This window comes from Phascolarctos cinereus, unplaced genomic scaffold (assembly GCF_003287225.1).
Source record: "Phascolarctos cinereus isolate Bilbo 61053 unplaced genomic scaffold, phaCin_HiC Scaffold_4;HRSCAF=312, whole genome shotgun sequence".
Taxonomy (NCBI): Eukaryota; Metazoa; Chordata; class Mammalia; order Diprotodontia; family Phascolarctidae; genus Phascolarctos; species Phascolarctos cinereus.
In genome coordinates, this window is record NW_027555847.1 from 221,689,208 (window position 1) to 221,704,414 (window position 15,207).

The 15,207-nt window shown below is 41.5% G+C and overlaps 1 protein-coding gene across 2 annotated transcripts in view; it reads left to right on the forward strand.

The window, feature by feature from the left end:
* The window catches only part of AMZ1 (archaelysin family metallopeptidase 1), a 29,024-nt gene extending 19,025 nt beyond the window's left edge, over positions 1-9,999 (forward strand). For both annotated transcript variants that reach the window (XM_078152928.1, XM_020975265.2), the window contains one exon: positions 8,924-9,999. In XM_078152928.1, the coding sequence (XP_078009054.1) occupies positions 8,924-9,493 (570 nt within the window). In that variant the 3' untranslated portion in view covers positions 9,494-9,999. The remainder of the gene's footprint in view (positions 1-8,923) is intronic.
* The last annotated feature ends 5,208 nt before the right edge of the window (positions 10,000-15,207 follow it).

Below are 15,207 nucleotides of genomic sequence, written 5' to 3' on the forward strand. Positions count from 1 at the left end.
TATGGAAGTAAGGAGTACATTTTTTTTGAGAAGTTTGTTGGCGAAGAAGAAAGGTAAGAGTATCTCATAAAATCATAGATTTAGAGGGCTAGAGGCCCTTCAGAGGCCCATTTAGTTCAAATGTCTTAATTTACAGATGAGGAAACTGAGGCTCTGGAAGTTAAGTGGCTTGCCCAGGGTCATGCAGGTAGTAATGAGCAGAGATAGAATTTGAAACTAGGTTCTCTGACTCCACATTCAAAGCTCCATGGCAGGGGATGGGGGTTGGGGAAGTATGGGGCTGAAGGCAAATTTTTAAGGCCAGGGAGATCAGAGCTCGAAGCAGAGGGAATACAGCCAGTGGAAGATTTTAAAGATCAAAGTGAATAACTAAGACAGAACATTTTGCCAACAGAGTCCCCAGCTGACTTCACTGCAGAAACCTAGGGAGATGACAAGTCCCAGAGATTCTTGTGTATAAACAGGAAAGTTTAAAAGGCAGTTTTATGAGAGTTTCATGAGGGTCAACCTCTCATCCAAGAAATGCTCTCATCTTCCTCCCTCTTGTCCCCAACCACTGGCAAAAAGAAAGGTCAGACAGACAACTCTGCTCACTTTGTCCTATTTCTACTTTTATTTGAGGATCTTATCTCTGTGGGTCTCAGTTTCCTCATCTGTAAAACACTGGAACAGCCCCTAAGGTTCCTTTCTTTCCCATTGGCTCATCACTTACAATGATTGTTTTCACCAACACTCTCAGGGAAACTCAGATAATAATGTGATATTGGAAACATTTATTAAGTGCCTACTGTGTACAGAACCCCAGATTAGTTGATGGGGGATATATAAATACCATACATACATAGTTTTTGCCCTCAAAGAGCTTCCAGTCTGATAGAAAATCTCTAGAACTTGGGTCTGTCACTGCCTACCTGGAAAGGTCTATATAACTTGCCCTCTTAAGGGGAGAACAGAGAAGGCCTGGGGGGAAGTCATCCTCACTTCATAGGATGCAGCATGGTGTCAATAAATATTTATTAAGCACCTACTGTGTGCCAGGCACTGTGCTAAGATCTGGGGATACAAAGAGAGGTAAAAGACTGTTCCTGCCCTTAGGGAGCTGACAGTCTAATGGGAGAGACAATGATGTACAAACAAGAACAGACAGGATAAATTGGGAATAATCAACAGATATAAGGCACTAAGTCAAGGAGGACTGGGCAAAGACTCTTTGCAGAGGTGTAACAAGCTGAGGCTTGACAGAAGCCAGGGGAGCTAGGAGGCAGAGATGAGGGGGGAGGGAGACAGCCAGTAGAACTGCTTGTGTGAGGAAGAGCAAGGAGGTTAGTGTCACTGGTTCACAGACAATGTGGGGGCAAGTAGGGGGTAGAACAAGACTGGAAGAATAGAAAGGGGCCAAGTTCTGAAGGTATTTACAAGCCAAATGGGGGGTTTTATGTTTGATCCTGGAGGTAATAGGGAGCCACCAAAGTTTATTGGATAAGGGGAATGACATGGTCACCTACATGACATGTTCTTCGGGAAGATCACTTTGACAGCTGGAAAAAAGGATTGCAGTGGGGACAGCCTTCTGGCAAGGAGACCAACTAGCAGTCTATAGCAGTAGTTCAGGCATGAGGTGATGACGATCAGGGTGGTGACAGTGTTGGAGGAGAGGAGGGGATGAGTATGAGAGATGATAACAAAGGTAAAATCAACAGGCCTTGGCCAAAGATTGGATAAGGGGAGGGGGTGACAGTGGGGAGTAGAGGATGACCCCTAGATGGGGATCCTGGGTGATACCCTCCACAGTAATATGGAAGTTGGGAAGAAGGGAGGATTCTGGGGGAAAGAGAATGAGTTCCGTTTTGGCCATCGAATTTAAGATATCTGTGGGACATCCAGTTTGAGATGTCTGATACAAACAGCTGGAGATGTGAGACTAGAAGTGAGGAACTGGCTAAGTAGGTTTAGAGTCATATACATAAAGATGAGAACTGAAACCATAGGCACTGATGAGATCTCCAAGTGAAATAATATACAAGAAGTGAAAAGGGTCCAGGACAGAGCTTGGGGAGACGAGTCCTGCTAGTGGATATGACGTGGATGAATGAAGCTCCACTAAAGGAGACAAGAGGAGTGGTCAGACAGGCAGGAGAAGAACCAGGAGGGAGTGGGGTGAGGAAAACTTAGAGAGGAGGGAATATCAAGGAGAAGAGGCTGATGAACAGTGTCAAAGGCTGTAGAGAGCTCAAGAGGGATGAGGACTGAGAAAAGACCATAGAATTTGTCAATTAGGAGATTAGGGAAAAAGGAGAAAATCCTATATGTTCTAAAGCGTTTACAGAAGCTCTATTTGTGGTGGCAAAGAACTGGAAATTACTTGTACGGATGCCCATTAATTGGGGAATGGCTGGGGCAGCTCAGTGTTGCAGTGGATAGAACACCAGCCCTGGAATCAGGAGGTCCTGAGTTCAAATGTGACTTCAGATACTTGGCACTTAATAGCTGTGTGACCCTAGGCAAGACACTTAACCCTGATTGCTTCATCCCTGCCCCCCCAAACAACAACAACAACAACAACACACACAAATTGGGGAATGGCTGAACAAGTTGTGGTATATGATTGTGATGGAATACTACTGTGCTACAAGAAATGATGAGTTCAATGACCTTAAAAAAACACGGACAGACTTGCATGAAATAACAAAGAGCAAAATGAGCAGAGCTAAGAGAACGTTGTATTCAATAACAGCAATATTAAGAAATGATTTTGAGTGAATAAGTTATTTTGTCTATTACAAATATCCAAATTAACTATAAAGGACATATGAGAAAAGACACTATCCATATCCAGAGAAAGACCTGATAAATAGAAGTATGTATAGAATATTTTTACATATTATATATTTATATATACATTTATATATAAATATGATAAATATAAAAATAATATAGGAATATATTATGTATATCTAATTATATAAATAATTTACATGTAAATATAATAAATAAAATTCATATATATACATACATACACTTATTTGTGTTTAATGGTAGCCATATCTAGGGTAGGGGAGGAAGGATAGAAAAAAAAGAAATTTATATGATAATTTTGTTGTATATTTGAAAGGCATAGCAAGTTGTACATAGCAGATTTGCAGTTTCACATACAATTGTCCTTTTTATTGTACCATGTTATGGAAATGCTTGTTTTCTTCCATAAATTAAAAATAACAAAAAAATGAAGAGCACATATATAACCTACAACAGATTGCTTGCTTTCTCAATGAGAGAGGAGAGGAGGGAGGGAGAGAAAGAAAGAATTGGGAACTCAAAATTTTAAAAAACAAAAGTTAAAAAATAATTACATATAATTGGAAAAAATAGTTGGAAAAAAAAAGCTGTAAGTTGCACCTGGAAATGCTCATTTTACATAGTGTTAAGTTCTGTAGAAAAAGAAAATAAAATGAAAAAAAAAAAGAAAAAAGAGATCAGTGGTAATTTTGGAGAGAGCAGTTTTGGTTGAATGATGAGATTGGAAGCCAGGCTGCAAAGAGTTAAAATAGTGAGAGGAAAATCAGTGGAAGCACCTATGGATGCAGTAACTAGAGGCCTACTCAGAGAGATGGGTCAAGAGTGGGAGAAAAGACAGAGGTGATAGGGAAAACACAGCCCTCTGGCTAGTGAAAATGGAGGGATTCAAATAGGGGTTTTTTTTTAGGGTGGGGGAGGGTGTCACAGAAGGAACACTGACGTGGGAATCAGAAGACCTGGCTTCTGTTGCTTTCCAGCCGTGTGACTGTGGGCAAGTCCTTTCCTTTTCTTTGGACTTCCTTTTTTGTTAAAATAGGGGATGGGATTATTGGAGAACTTTTAAAAACTTTTTTTTTTGGAATCATGGAACCCTTGGCAGTCTGGTGAAATCTATGGACCCCTTTTCAGAATGTTTTTAAATGCATAAAATGCACAGGATTACCAAGGAAACTTGGTACATATTTATTTGTTTGTTTGTTTGTTTATTTTTAAGGCAATTGGGGTTAAGTGACTTGCCCAGGGTCACACAGTAAGTGTTATGTGTCTGAGGACGGATTTGAACTGAGGTCCTCCTGAATCCAGGGCTGGTGCTCTATCCACTGTGCCACCTAGCTGCCCTGAAACTTGGTATTTATATTAAATTATGTTGAAATACAAATATTAACATATTAAAAAAAACAAGTTCATGAATTTCAAGTTAAGAACTCCTGGACTGCAAGATACTGTTCCTTAGTTCCTTAGTAAAGACCCTGGGCACGTCTTTACTCTGTTTGCCTGTCAAATGAGCTGGAGAAGGAAATGGCAAAGTACTCCTGGATCTTTGCCAAGAGAACCCCAAATGGGGTCCCGAAGAGTTGAGCATGACTGAAACAGATGGGCAAAAACAAAACTACCTGGTTTGGCTTTCTGAATCAGCACATGTAATAATAAAATCAATAGCTATTTACGTAGGCTTTAAGGACTGCCAAGTGCTTTACAAGTATTATCTCATTTTATCCTCACAACAACCCTGGGAAGGAAGTGCTATTATTATCCCCATTTTACAGATGGGGAAACTGAGGCAAACTGAAGTTGAGCGACTTGCCCTGGGTCACACAACTAGAAAGTATCTGAGTCTGGATCTGAATTTAGATCATTCTGACTCCAAACCCAGGCTCTATCCACTTCACCATCTAGCTGCAATGCAGTCCAACCCGATTTAAGAAACATGTCCTGAATACCTACTAGTATAGAAAGAGGCTTGTATCTGGAGTCAGAAGGCCTAGATTTGAGCCTCAGCTCTGGTGTTTTTACCAGGTGAGTGACCTTGGGCAAGCCATTGTCTTTCTCAGTTTCCTCATCCATAAAATGGAGAGGAAGGCTTACACTAAATGGCCTCTAAAAGTCAGAGTTTTGTCTCTGAGATTTTGTATCATAAAGGCAGGGAAAAGGCATTTGGCATTTTTTACCTATGATCTCAGAATCTGAGCCTGAGCACACACTTGAAATCTTCTCTGTGCTCCTGAATCCCAGAACTTCTGTAGTTAAGTTGGGTGCAAAGATATCCTTTCCCCCACCTGCCACCCTCCTCTTCTCCCTTCAGCCCTGCTTCACTTTTTTTTTTTTTAGCAATCAGGGTTAAGTGACTTGCCCAAGGTCATACCAGCTAGTGTCTGAGGCAGGATGTGAACTCAGGTCCTGCCTCCAGGGCCAGTGCTTTACCCATTTTGCCACCTGGTGTCCCTTCCTGTTTCACTCTTGAAAGAAACATACTAGGGGAAATGGAGAACATACCAATCCTAGAAGGGATTCGCCACGCCCTTCCCGCTCCAAGATTAACAGGGCCCTTCCTTCCGTCAGCTTCAATGATCATCTCTTTGCAGATGATTCTCAAATCTTGTCCAGCCTTAAGCTTAGTGCTGATCTCGAGTCTCACATCTCCAACTGCCCATTAGCTATCTTGAACTCGATGTCTTGTAGACATCTCAAACTCAACCTGTCCAAAACTGGACTCACTACCTTTCCCCCCAAACCCTCCCCTCTTCTTAAGTCCCCCTCTTACTATGAGGGTACCACAATCCTCCTAGACACCCAGCCTCCCAATCTAGATGTCAACCTCTGTTCGTTCTCTGCCTCCCCCCCCCCATCTATTGCTAAGGCCTGTTGATTTTACCTTTTTAAAAAAGTCATTTCTCAAATGTACTGCCTTCTCTTCTTGGACACTGTTACCACCCTGGTCTAACCTCTCATGCCTAGATTATTGCAATAGCCTGCTGCTTGGTCACCCCACCCCAAGTCTCCCCCTCTATACTCCATCTCCCATTCAGCTGTCAAAGTAATCTTCCTAACATATAGGTCTGACCGTGTCATTCCTTTATTCACTAAACTCAGGTGGCTGGCTCCCTATTACCTCCCATTTGGCTTGCAAATCCCTTCCTAAGCTGGCCCTTTTCTACCTTTCTAGTCACCTTAATCCTCCATGTATTGGGTGATCTAGTGACGCTGGTCTCCTGGCTGTTCCTCCTACAACACACCCTATATCTGTATCTTGGAATCATCCCTGGCTGTCCCATCTACGCCCCCCCCATACCTTCCTCCTTCTGTCTCCTGGCTTCTTCAAGTCCCATTTAAAAGTCCTTCTTTCTGTAAGAAGGCTTTCCCAATCTCCCTTAATCCTAGGGCCTTCCCTCTGTTGATTCCCCAGTTCTTGAATTCATTTTACATGTCTTGTTTGGACATATATGTTGTTTGCATCTTGACCCCGCCATTAAGTTGCGATATCTGTGATGGCAGGGACAATCTTTTGTCTAGCTGTATCCCAGCCCTTAGCCTACCTAGGGCCTTGCCCGTGGTAGCCGATGTTTATTGACTGACTGAAGTTTGGGCATTTGTAAGTGGTTTCGGAGAGAGAAGAATTACCCCAGAGAAAGATCAAGAAACCTAGAGGAAGAGAGGAAAAGTAGACTCAATATGGCTAGCACTTGGTTTGCAACAGACAGTACGCTACAGTGTAGCCTCAAAGTTTGAGTGTAGTGATACTGCCCTCTGCTGTTAGCATAGCAGATTACTGACATGCCAACTGATGAAAAATAGTGCATTATAAAGAGCACTGGGCTTAGAATCAGGAAGATTCCTCTTCCAGAGGTCAAATACTTACTAGCTGTGTGATCCTGGACAAGTCACTTAACTCTATTTGCCTCAGTTTTCTCCTCTGTAAAATGAGCTGGAGAAGGAAATGGCAAACCACTTCAATATTTTTGCCAAGAAAACTCCAAATGGGGTCATGAAGAGTCAAATATGACTGAACTGACTGACAACAACGCTGAAAACTATCACACTAACTACACTTGAAATTTTAAATACAAAATAATGAGGTTATTGGCCATCTGCAAAGTGGTACTTAGGACTTGCCCAAGTATAAAGAAAAACTTGATTAAGAATTTAAAATATATGTAAAAAAATGTAAAGCTTCAAGTACAAAAACAGTTAAAAAAGAAATTAAAATGTCATTCAGTTTTTAAAAATGAGACTTTTATTCATTGGTGTTTAAATTATTTTCAACTCTAAGTATTTTTCAAATGAACTTCAATATTTAAAAAAGTCCCATATCATACACATCCATCCGTTAAGATGAAGCTCTGCGGGTCCATTTACAAATGAACCATGTGTGGTTCCCAAACATAGGCCTATATGCACTGCTAAGAACATGGAGACACTATTATGTCCACATACATGGAGGCAGGATAGTTGAGAAACTGGTTGAGAAGGACATCTTTCTGTGTAAATACGTGCATACTAAAATGAACCACTTCTCCCTTAAACAAGAGTACGTACAGGGGGACTTGGGGAAAACCAATCAAGAGTCACTCCATTTAAAGTGTAACTCTGGATGATCACATAATGATCTGGTGTGGAGTGCCAAGGCTAGGATTAGGAGAGCTACCATCACAGGGTGCAAATAGATACTCCACACCCCAAAGCCACAACTTCAGATGGAATGGAAGCCCCTGCTTTAAAGAGGAAGAGGAACAGACTTTCCCAGGTGAGGCAGGTATACATAGCCCCATGCTTCAGAATATTGAGAGTTTCACTGTACAAATTCCATTTAATTTAATTCCATAAGCATCTATTATGTGCAAGGCACTGTGCTGGGTCTGGGGATATCAAATATGAAATAGTCTTATTGCATTTGGTATCAGGTGTTTTTTGATGTGTTGGGTGGTTTTTGCTGAGTGTTTTTCCCTCCTCCCTGCCTCCCAACCCCTTGTTTTTTTCTCTTTGTTATTAGTTTTTTTTGGGGGGGTATAAAATACTTCAGGAAATATAAATGATGTGAAAACCAAATATATCAATCCAATTTTAATTAAAAAAAACCTTAACAGTTCCTGCCCTCAAGTAGTTTATATTCAACTGCACAAATTGTAAACTAAATAACTTGATTTAGCACGCGCGCATGTGTGTGTATGTGTGTGTGCAGGGAGGGAGGGGGGTGGGCAATATGTTTTCCTGGGCTCTAGATTTGTAATGTGGTTGACCAAAGCTCCTAAGCCATAAGCTAGCGAGATCTTGTTTCTCTTTTCTGCCCAGACAGCTCAAGATATTCCTTTCCTCTCAGTACGCATAAATCACTGCAGAGGAATAGCAAAGGGGATTCTCAGAGGAGGTGGGGGGGGGGGAAGTCCGGCTTCTCTAGCCTCAGGGGACTGTGTTTGCGTGGGTGGGAGGGAAACAGTGGGGAGAAGGAGAGTTGCAACTGTTCCAGCCTCAGTCCACTTTTGGGAAATACAATGGAAGAGCTCTTGGCGTTCACAGTGGCTGAGAGAGTCATGCAGGAAAGGAAATCATGTAGGTATATGCAAGGCTTGCTGCGCATTTGTGTTTGTCTTAAGTGGTCTGGGAAATTCACATTTCTATAGCCACCTTTGCTCCATCAAGTCTGTCCTTTGTCATCAGGGTTACTCCTGGGCATTCTGGCAGTTACCATGGACACCATCTGGGGCTTGACTTACTGCCCTCTGATGTTCATGGGAGCCCAAACAAAAGGTTGCAGTCATAATGGAGACATACACAGAAGGGAACAGTCTTCTTAGATCTTTGTCCCGATCTATGGGAATTTTTTAAAATTAAAATTTATTTTTTTCAATGAATAAAAACGTATTTCTCTCCCTCTTCCTATTTAAAAAAAAGAAAGAAAAACAAAACTCTTGTAACAAATGTGCATAATAAAGCAAAACAAATTCCCGAAATAACTGTGTCCAAAAACACAGGTTGCATCCTGCACCCTAAGCCCATCATTCCTCTGTCAGGATGTAGGCAGGGTGCTTTGTTATCAGTCCTCTGGTATGGTGACTGGTCATTGCACTGATCAGAGTTCCTAAGTCTAAGTGAATTAATATGGAGAATTAAGTCTTGGTTTCTCTCCTCACAGAAACTCTATGCTTGGATCCAAACTGTGGCTGTGACGTGGCCCCGTCAGGAGGCAGGAGACTCGTCTGTGTCCGAGGATGTCCTCCCCTTCAGCTCAGACTCAGGAATGGGCTGTGAGAACGACTCTGAGGCAGTCACAAGCCTGTCAGAGCCCCTCACCCCAGACACATGCAGTCATGCTTTCTCCATTGGGCAGGAGCTGGAGCCTGAGGAGGGAATGTGCTCCCTGGCAGACCTGGACAGCCAGCAACAGCTAGGAGATCTTTCTGGCTCCTCAGATATCATCAAAGAGCATGAACTCTGGCTGGCAACTTGCATCTCTGCCCTGGAGAGGGATGTCTCAGAGGAAGAGCTGGCTGAAGTAGATGGGGCTGTGGATGCCCTCGAGAGGTGGGAGATGTTCACAGGGCAACTCCCAGCCCCCAGAAAGGACTTGCCTTTCAGTAGAGACACTGTAGGGCTACGAAAAGTCCTGGGGGACAAATTCTCCTCCTTAAGGCGGAAGCTGAGCACAAGAAAACTGTCTAAAGCTGAAACTTCCCCTTGTCGATGGAAGTGGGAAGACAATTAGTGTAGCAATACCTTTCTTGACTCCTTTTTGTTCAAGGTAGAAAAAAAATTGTCTTTTCCATTTGTCTTTCCCTTTTCCCTCTTCAGCTCCATTATACTTACAAGCAAAACTGAGTTGAAAAGTAACCAAGGACTCTATGGATGTATCACAGTGGGAGGTCTTCCCACCCCACAAATGCCTATTTATATTAGATTACTGAATAAGATTTAGTTTCTACCATTTCCTTTACAGAATCACAGATCAATATTAGAAGGAACTCAGAGACCATCTAATCTAACTTCTACTCCTATTAAGAATCCTTCATCCATCCCCAATTAGCCTTTGCTTGAAAAACTCCAAGTGAGGGGAAACCTATTACCTCCCACGGCAGCCATTCCAAGGCAGTGGAATCACTTTGGGATGGTTCTAATATGAAGTTTTAAACTCACTGATTTAATTCTGTCCACCTTTCCTCCCTCCTTCCCCAAATCCCAACCCTAGATCTCAGATATCCTTAGAGCTCCAGATACTGAGCTGAGGTCCAATGAGGTAACATGTAAAGCGCCTTGTAGACCTTAAAGTGCTCTATAAATGCCATTATATTGTTATTCATGTTGTTGTTGTTGTTATTGTAACTGGGTGCCATAAGAGATGAAGAGAGTCCTTGTGTTCCAAGCTTCTTGAAATGTCTGTGGCTTCCTAAACAAAGGTGTCTGAGAGAGGAGCAGGCATGACAAATCTTACTATCTTTCAGTGCCTAAGGTGCTGACCTACGATGGGTCAATATTCACATTAACTTCAAGGAGAAACCATATCTGCTCTCCAGGTTTCGGGCTCCCTCTTCTGGGAATCTGGAATCTCTTTGAGGCTGGGACATGGGTCCCTCTCCCCTATTGCCAGCAGAGGGATCTGTGCCTGTGGCAATTGAAGGAAGGAAGTGGTTCAGTCAATCTCTCATTCCCGGCTGAGATTTTAGTGCCCACTGGTCTCTTTAGTTATTTATATCTAGCAGCTCAAGAGGCTGATAGAATTTCAGGCAGGGGAGTAACAGAGGAAATACACTGACTCCCTCCAGTAGCAAATTCAAATTGGCATTCCAAGGCTGATGATAGGTATCTCCACTCCCACAAAAGGGGAAACCAGCTTTTTTCCTTATCTATGCTGCCTCCCTCTGTAAAGCAAAGCCAGTCTTAATGATCAAGACTTCAATGGCAATTACATCAATAACAGTATGTAACAATGTTCACCCCATGTAAATCCATGTGGTCCTCAGGCAGGGTAACCAACTTTCACTAAAAATAATCATTTTTGTAAAAAAAAAATAGTGATCTTGTAAGAATGTGTCCAATGTAAACCTTGCTCTTTTTCTTTCTTTCACAGACTTTGGGGGGGGGGAGGAGTAGGGATGATCTGAAAAGTGCTGCAAGATTTTGACCCTTTCCCTCCTATTCTGAAGCAGATGCTTGTAATAACTTGCAGGTCACAGTGAGGTCTGGGTAGACTAAAAGGGTAAGGACCGAGTCTTCTGATCTGAAGCCTGTCTATGTGGAAGAGTCAGAATGAAGACGAGAAATCTTAATGCAGAGATGCAAGGGCTCACAGAATGAGCAGAGAGGATAAAATACAGTTATTTTTGCAGGTGAGTCCTGCTCCAGGAAAATGCCAGGACATGAATGCTGACTGTTGTAACTCAAAAGTAGCATTAACATGTTCAAACTGACACTCCTCTTTATAGTCTTGAGAGGGCTTACTATGAGGGCTCTTTAAATAAGAATTAAGAGAAGATAAAGAACAATGTGTGAACCAAAGAGTGATATTGTGCAAAGAAAATATCATTATATAACAGCATTGCTGGAACAGAGGAATACAAAAACAGTTTCCTTCCTGGGTAGCCTACTGATGTTCCATAATCTTACCCACTTTCTGATTTCCTCCTGATCTCTTCTATAATGGATTTATAGAAGGCTGTACTTAGATTAAATAGAGATCCCAATAATAAAAGGCATGGTACAGCCCTCTAGGAGCTGAGGGCATAATGTCATGTATGGTCATCACTAGTTATTTTACCTTATCAGTCAAATGGATGACTTTCAGATGGGAAACAATTGATTCAGTCGACTGGTACCTAATTAGGTACTTTTGCCCACACCCTCTCAATCCCCAGTGGTTTTGAGAACAAATGAAGAGCATGTGGAAGATGGTAAGAAGCAATAATCAATATACATTTTAAAAGAGAGCACTTTGCAGCAGTCTTTGTTGCTTACTAAGCAAAGATGGTGGAAACCCTTGGGGAGTAGAGCTTTTAAAACGAAACATTCTGGGAGCAAAGACTTCAAGGTCAATCCCCACTAACCTCCTAAGCCTCAATTCCTGCTTTTGCTCATGCTGACAGCTAAGATCTTGAAATACCAACATAAAACCAGTTAACATGGACAGTAGATTTGCTATTAAATTCACCCTGTACAAATCTCTCCCAAGTTTTTTAGGCCTACGATGGAACACAAGTTAGACCTTATTACCTTGTGATCTTGACCCTTAACCTCTTTGGACCTGTTTCCTCATCAGCAAACGAGGGATTTGAATTTTGGTGATGTCTGAGGTCCTTTCCAACTCTAAATCCACGATTCATGCCCGTAAAATGAAGCTAAACTCATTATCAGTTGCAGACATTAGTTTCCAAGAAGTCAGAGGGACTGAATGAAATTAAATCATTTAGCAGCTTGTTTTCATTTCTGTACTAAAGAAGACCACTCTACCTAATTTTCTCATGTTATTGGCTTAACAAAAGACTTTCAAAGTATAGGCATCTCCTTACCTTCGATGGGCATATACACAAAATTTTAATTGGATTGGCAATTGCCTAACTGGTACCTTCATCAGCATAGGTACGGGACAGGTGACATGGCACAAAGGAGAGAACATAGGCTCTAGAGGATGTTATCATATGCCAAGTCTCTACATTCTGAGCAGAGGGGCACTTCCTATCTGCTACTGAAAAGGAAGAAGATGTATCCTCCAGGTTGGGAAGATAGAAAAAAAAAAGATGATATTGGAAGGGAAGGTGGCCTTCAACATTTACACGTGCTTGTAAGTGACAATCTTCACTAACACAGGACAGCAGTGGAGCACAACATGAGGAGCTCAGGATGTGGAGTCGGAGAGAACTGGCCTCCACTTCCCAGCTGTCTCTTTCTGACCTTAGACAATTCCCTTCGGCCTTCCGGACCCTCCATTCCTCACCGCTAAAACGAAGCAGCTGGACTACGTTACCTTTAAAGGCCCTTCTCTTCCAATTCTGAGTCTATGTTCCTATGAAAGACACACTGTAGCTCTTGACTAAATTGGTCTAGCCCTGACAGGAGAGGAAACAGGACAGCAAAGACACTGTTGAATGAATAAAAAAGGTCAAAAGCAGTAAGGAAACCTGTAGCCACCTGGTTTTAAAGCAATAACTCTCTCTCAGCCCTGTACTCCTTGGTTGATGAGATTACTCAGAAGACCTTTTGGCAGAAATGAGCAGACTGGGTGGGTGGCCAGGGTTTGGGGACAAAGACGCCAACAAAAATAAAACCCTGAGGAGCTCAGGCTTATTTGGTTTGTTTATTTAAAGAGGGAGAGGTCCCCCCCCAAAGAATATTTATATCCTCATGAAGGCCAAAGAATGAGGACTTAGTGTGGCTGTCTCACAAACTTGTTCTTGAGAAGGCTTACACGTGGCTGCGATGAAACAAAAGCCTTCCTTATAAGCTTGCTGTGTTAAAGCTACAGCAAGAGGCAAAGAGGTGGATTTTGCTGCCTGGTTTCAGGCCTAAAAAGGGACAGCAAAGACATATGTATTTCACACTCCATTTTCCAAAAATGGCTTTCAATCACTTTGGCTACTCCAGAAACTGACAGCTGAAGGGACCAGAATGGGATTAGACTCAACCATGGTCTCATTCTAAATGGGGGCACCTACATAGATAGAAGCTTCTATTGCTTCAAAAAAATCAAGGAAACAGCAAATTTATGACACCTATAAAAACAGGGCAGCCAAATATAAATGAAGATAATATGAAATATTATTTATAAATGCTTATACATTTACAAATATGTGAATTCATAAATTTATAAACAATATAAATTTGTTATTTATATGTAAGCAAATGCAAAGTAATTTAGGAAAGAACTATTAAAATTAGGAACTTGATATAACCGGTCAAAACCACCTTTCTTTTTATAATGTTGCATAGCTAAAACATTTTTTTAATTAAAATTTTTTTTTCTCTCCTTCCACCTGCACCCCCCCCCCATTCATCTCTCCTCCTTGAAACCCTTCTAAGAAATACATATAGTCAAACAAAACTAATTCCTGCATTGGCCATGTCCAAAAAATTTATGTCTCAATCTCCATGCTGAGTAGATCATCTCTGTCAGGCAGGTAGGCAGGGTAGCATGTTTCAGGGGTCCTCTGGATTTATAGCTGGTCATTGTGTTGATCAGAGCACACAAATCTTTGAAACTTGTCTTTATAATGTTTCAACATATAAATCGTTCTCCCAGTTCTCCTCACTTCACATTGCATCAGTCCATACAAGTCGTCCCAAGTTTCTCTGAAACTGTCTTCTCATCATTTCATTACATTCATAAACCGTAATTTATTCAGCTATTCCCCCAAAGTTATTCCCTTAGTTTCTAGCTATCATTACAAAAAGAGCTGCTATGCACACTTTGGTACAGATAGGTCCTTTCCCTTATTCTTTGATCTCTTTGGGGTAGTAGTAATAGTATGGTGTATGTTATACAGTATTAACCTTGATTAAGCAGGATTTCTTTATCACCGATTCATCTTTATGTTCAAGTTTTACAAGAACAAGACAAAGGAAAAGCAAACAAGCTTATGCCAGAGACTTCTGTTAAAAAGGAACCTGTAGGATATGTTCTAAAGTCAGTCCCTCCACAGCTGCATTACATAGTACAGTGAGAACTGATGTTCAGAATGATCATAAGGCAAGGCAAAATCCTCAAGCACCAGAGATTAAATTATACTCCCTTGATTCCATTATAGAGCTGGAACCATCTGTAATAACAAGGTTGAAATAAAAAGGGTGTTCTGCTTTTACCCTCAGCTGACCAGAAAATTAATCAGAACTCTTTCCCAAGCCATTTCTTAATTACTTCAGTTATATAAGGTCTTACTGCACTAGAGTTGCCTGCAACAGGGAGCTCAATAATTAAATTCTAATAACAAGAAGCAATCTCTCTGTACTGAGACAATGCTTGTGACATTTGCAAGGGAGGTCCGATCTAACAGAAGTATTCCAGAGTGAACTCCTATCCCTGTCCCTGTTTGAAAGCTACCTCTTTACTTGCTAGTTTAACAGACAGAAAAAGCACCGTGAGAAAAATTCACCTTAACAACTAAGACTTAAGTGACAGTTTAATTTCAAGCACAATATCACACAGCTCTAGTTCAGTTTATTTTCATCACATTGTAGCGTTTTACATAAGCATGATATCGAAGTATGACTAGAAAAGGAGTTTGGCAGGTCCTAAAGAGAGGGGCCAATTGAGGGATGGCTCTGATGTCCAATCTAACCCCAAGAGATCCAGAGGAAAGCCTCAAGAGTGTTGAAACGTGGCAGACGTTAAGGGAAATCGTAGACAAGAGTCACACAAAAAGAAAAGGCAGGGATGAAGTTGTGACCTATACTACTGGAGGGAGTACCTTCATCAAGATCACAGGTAGCATTTCA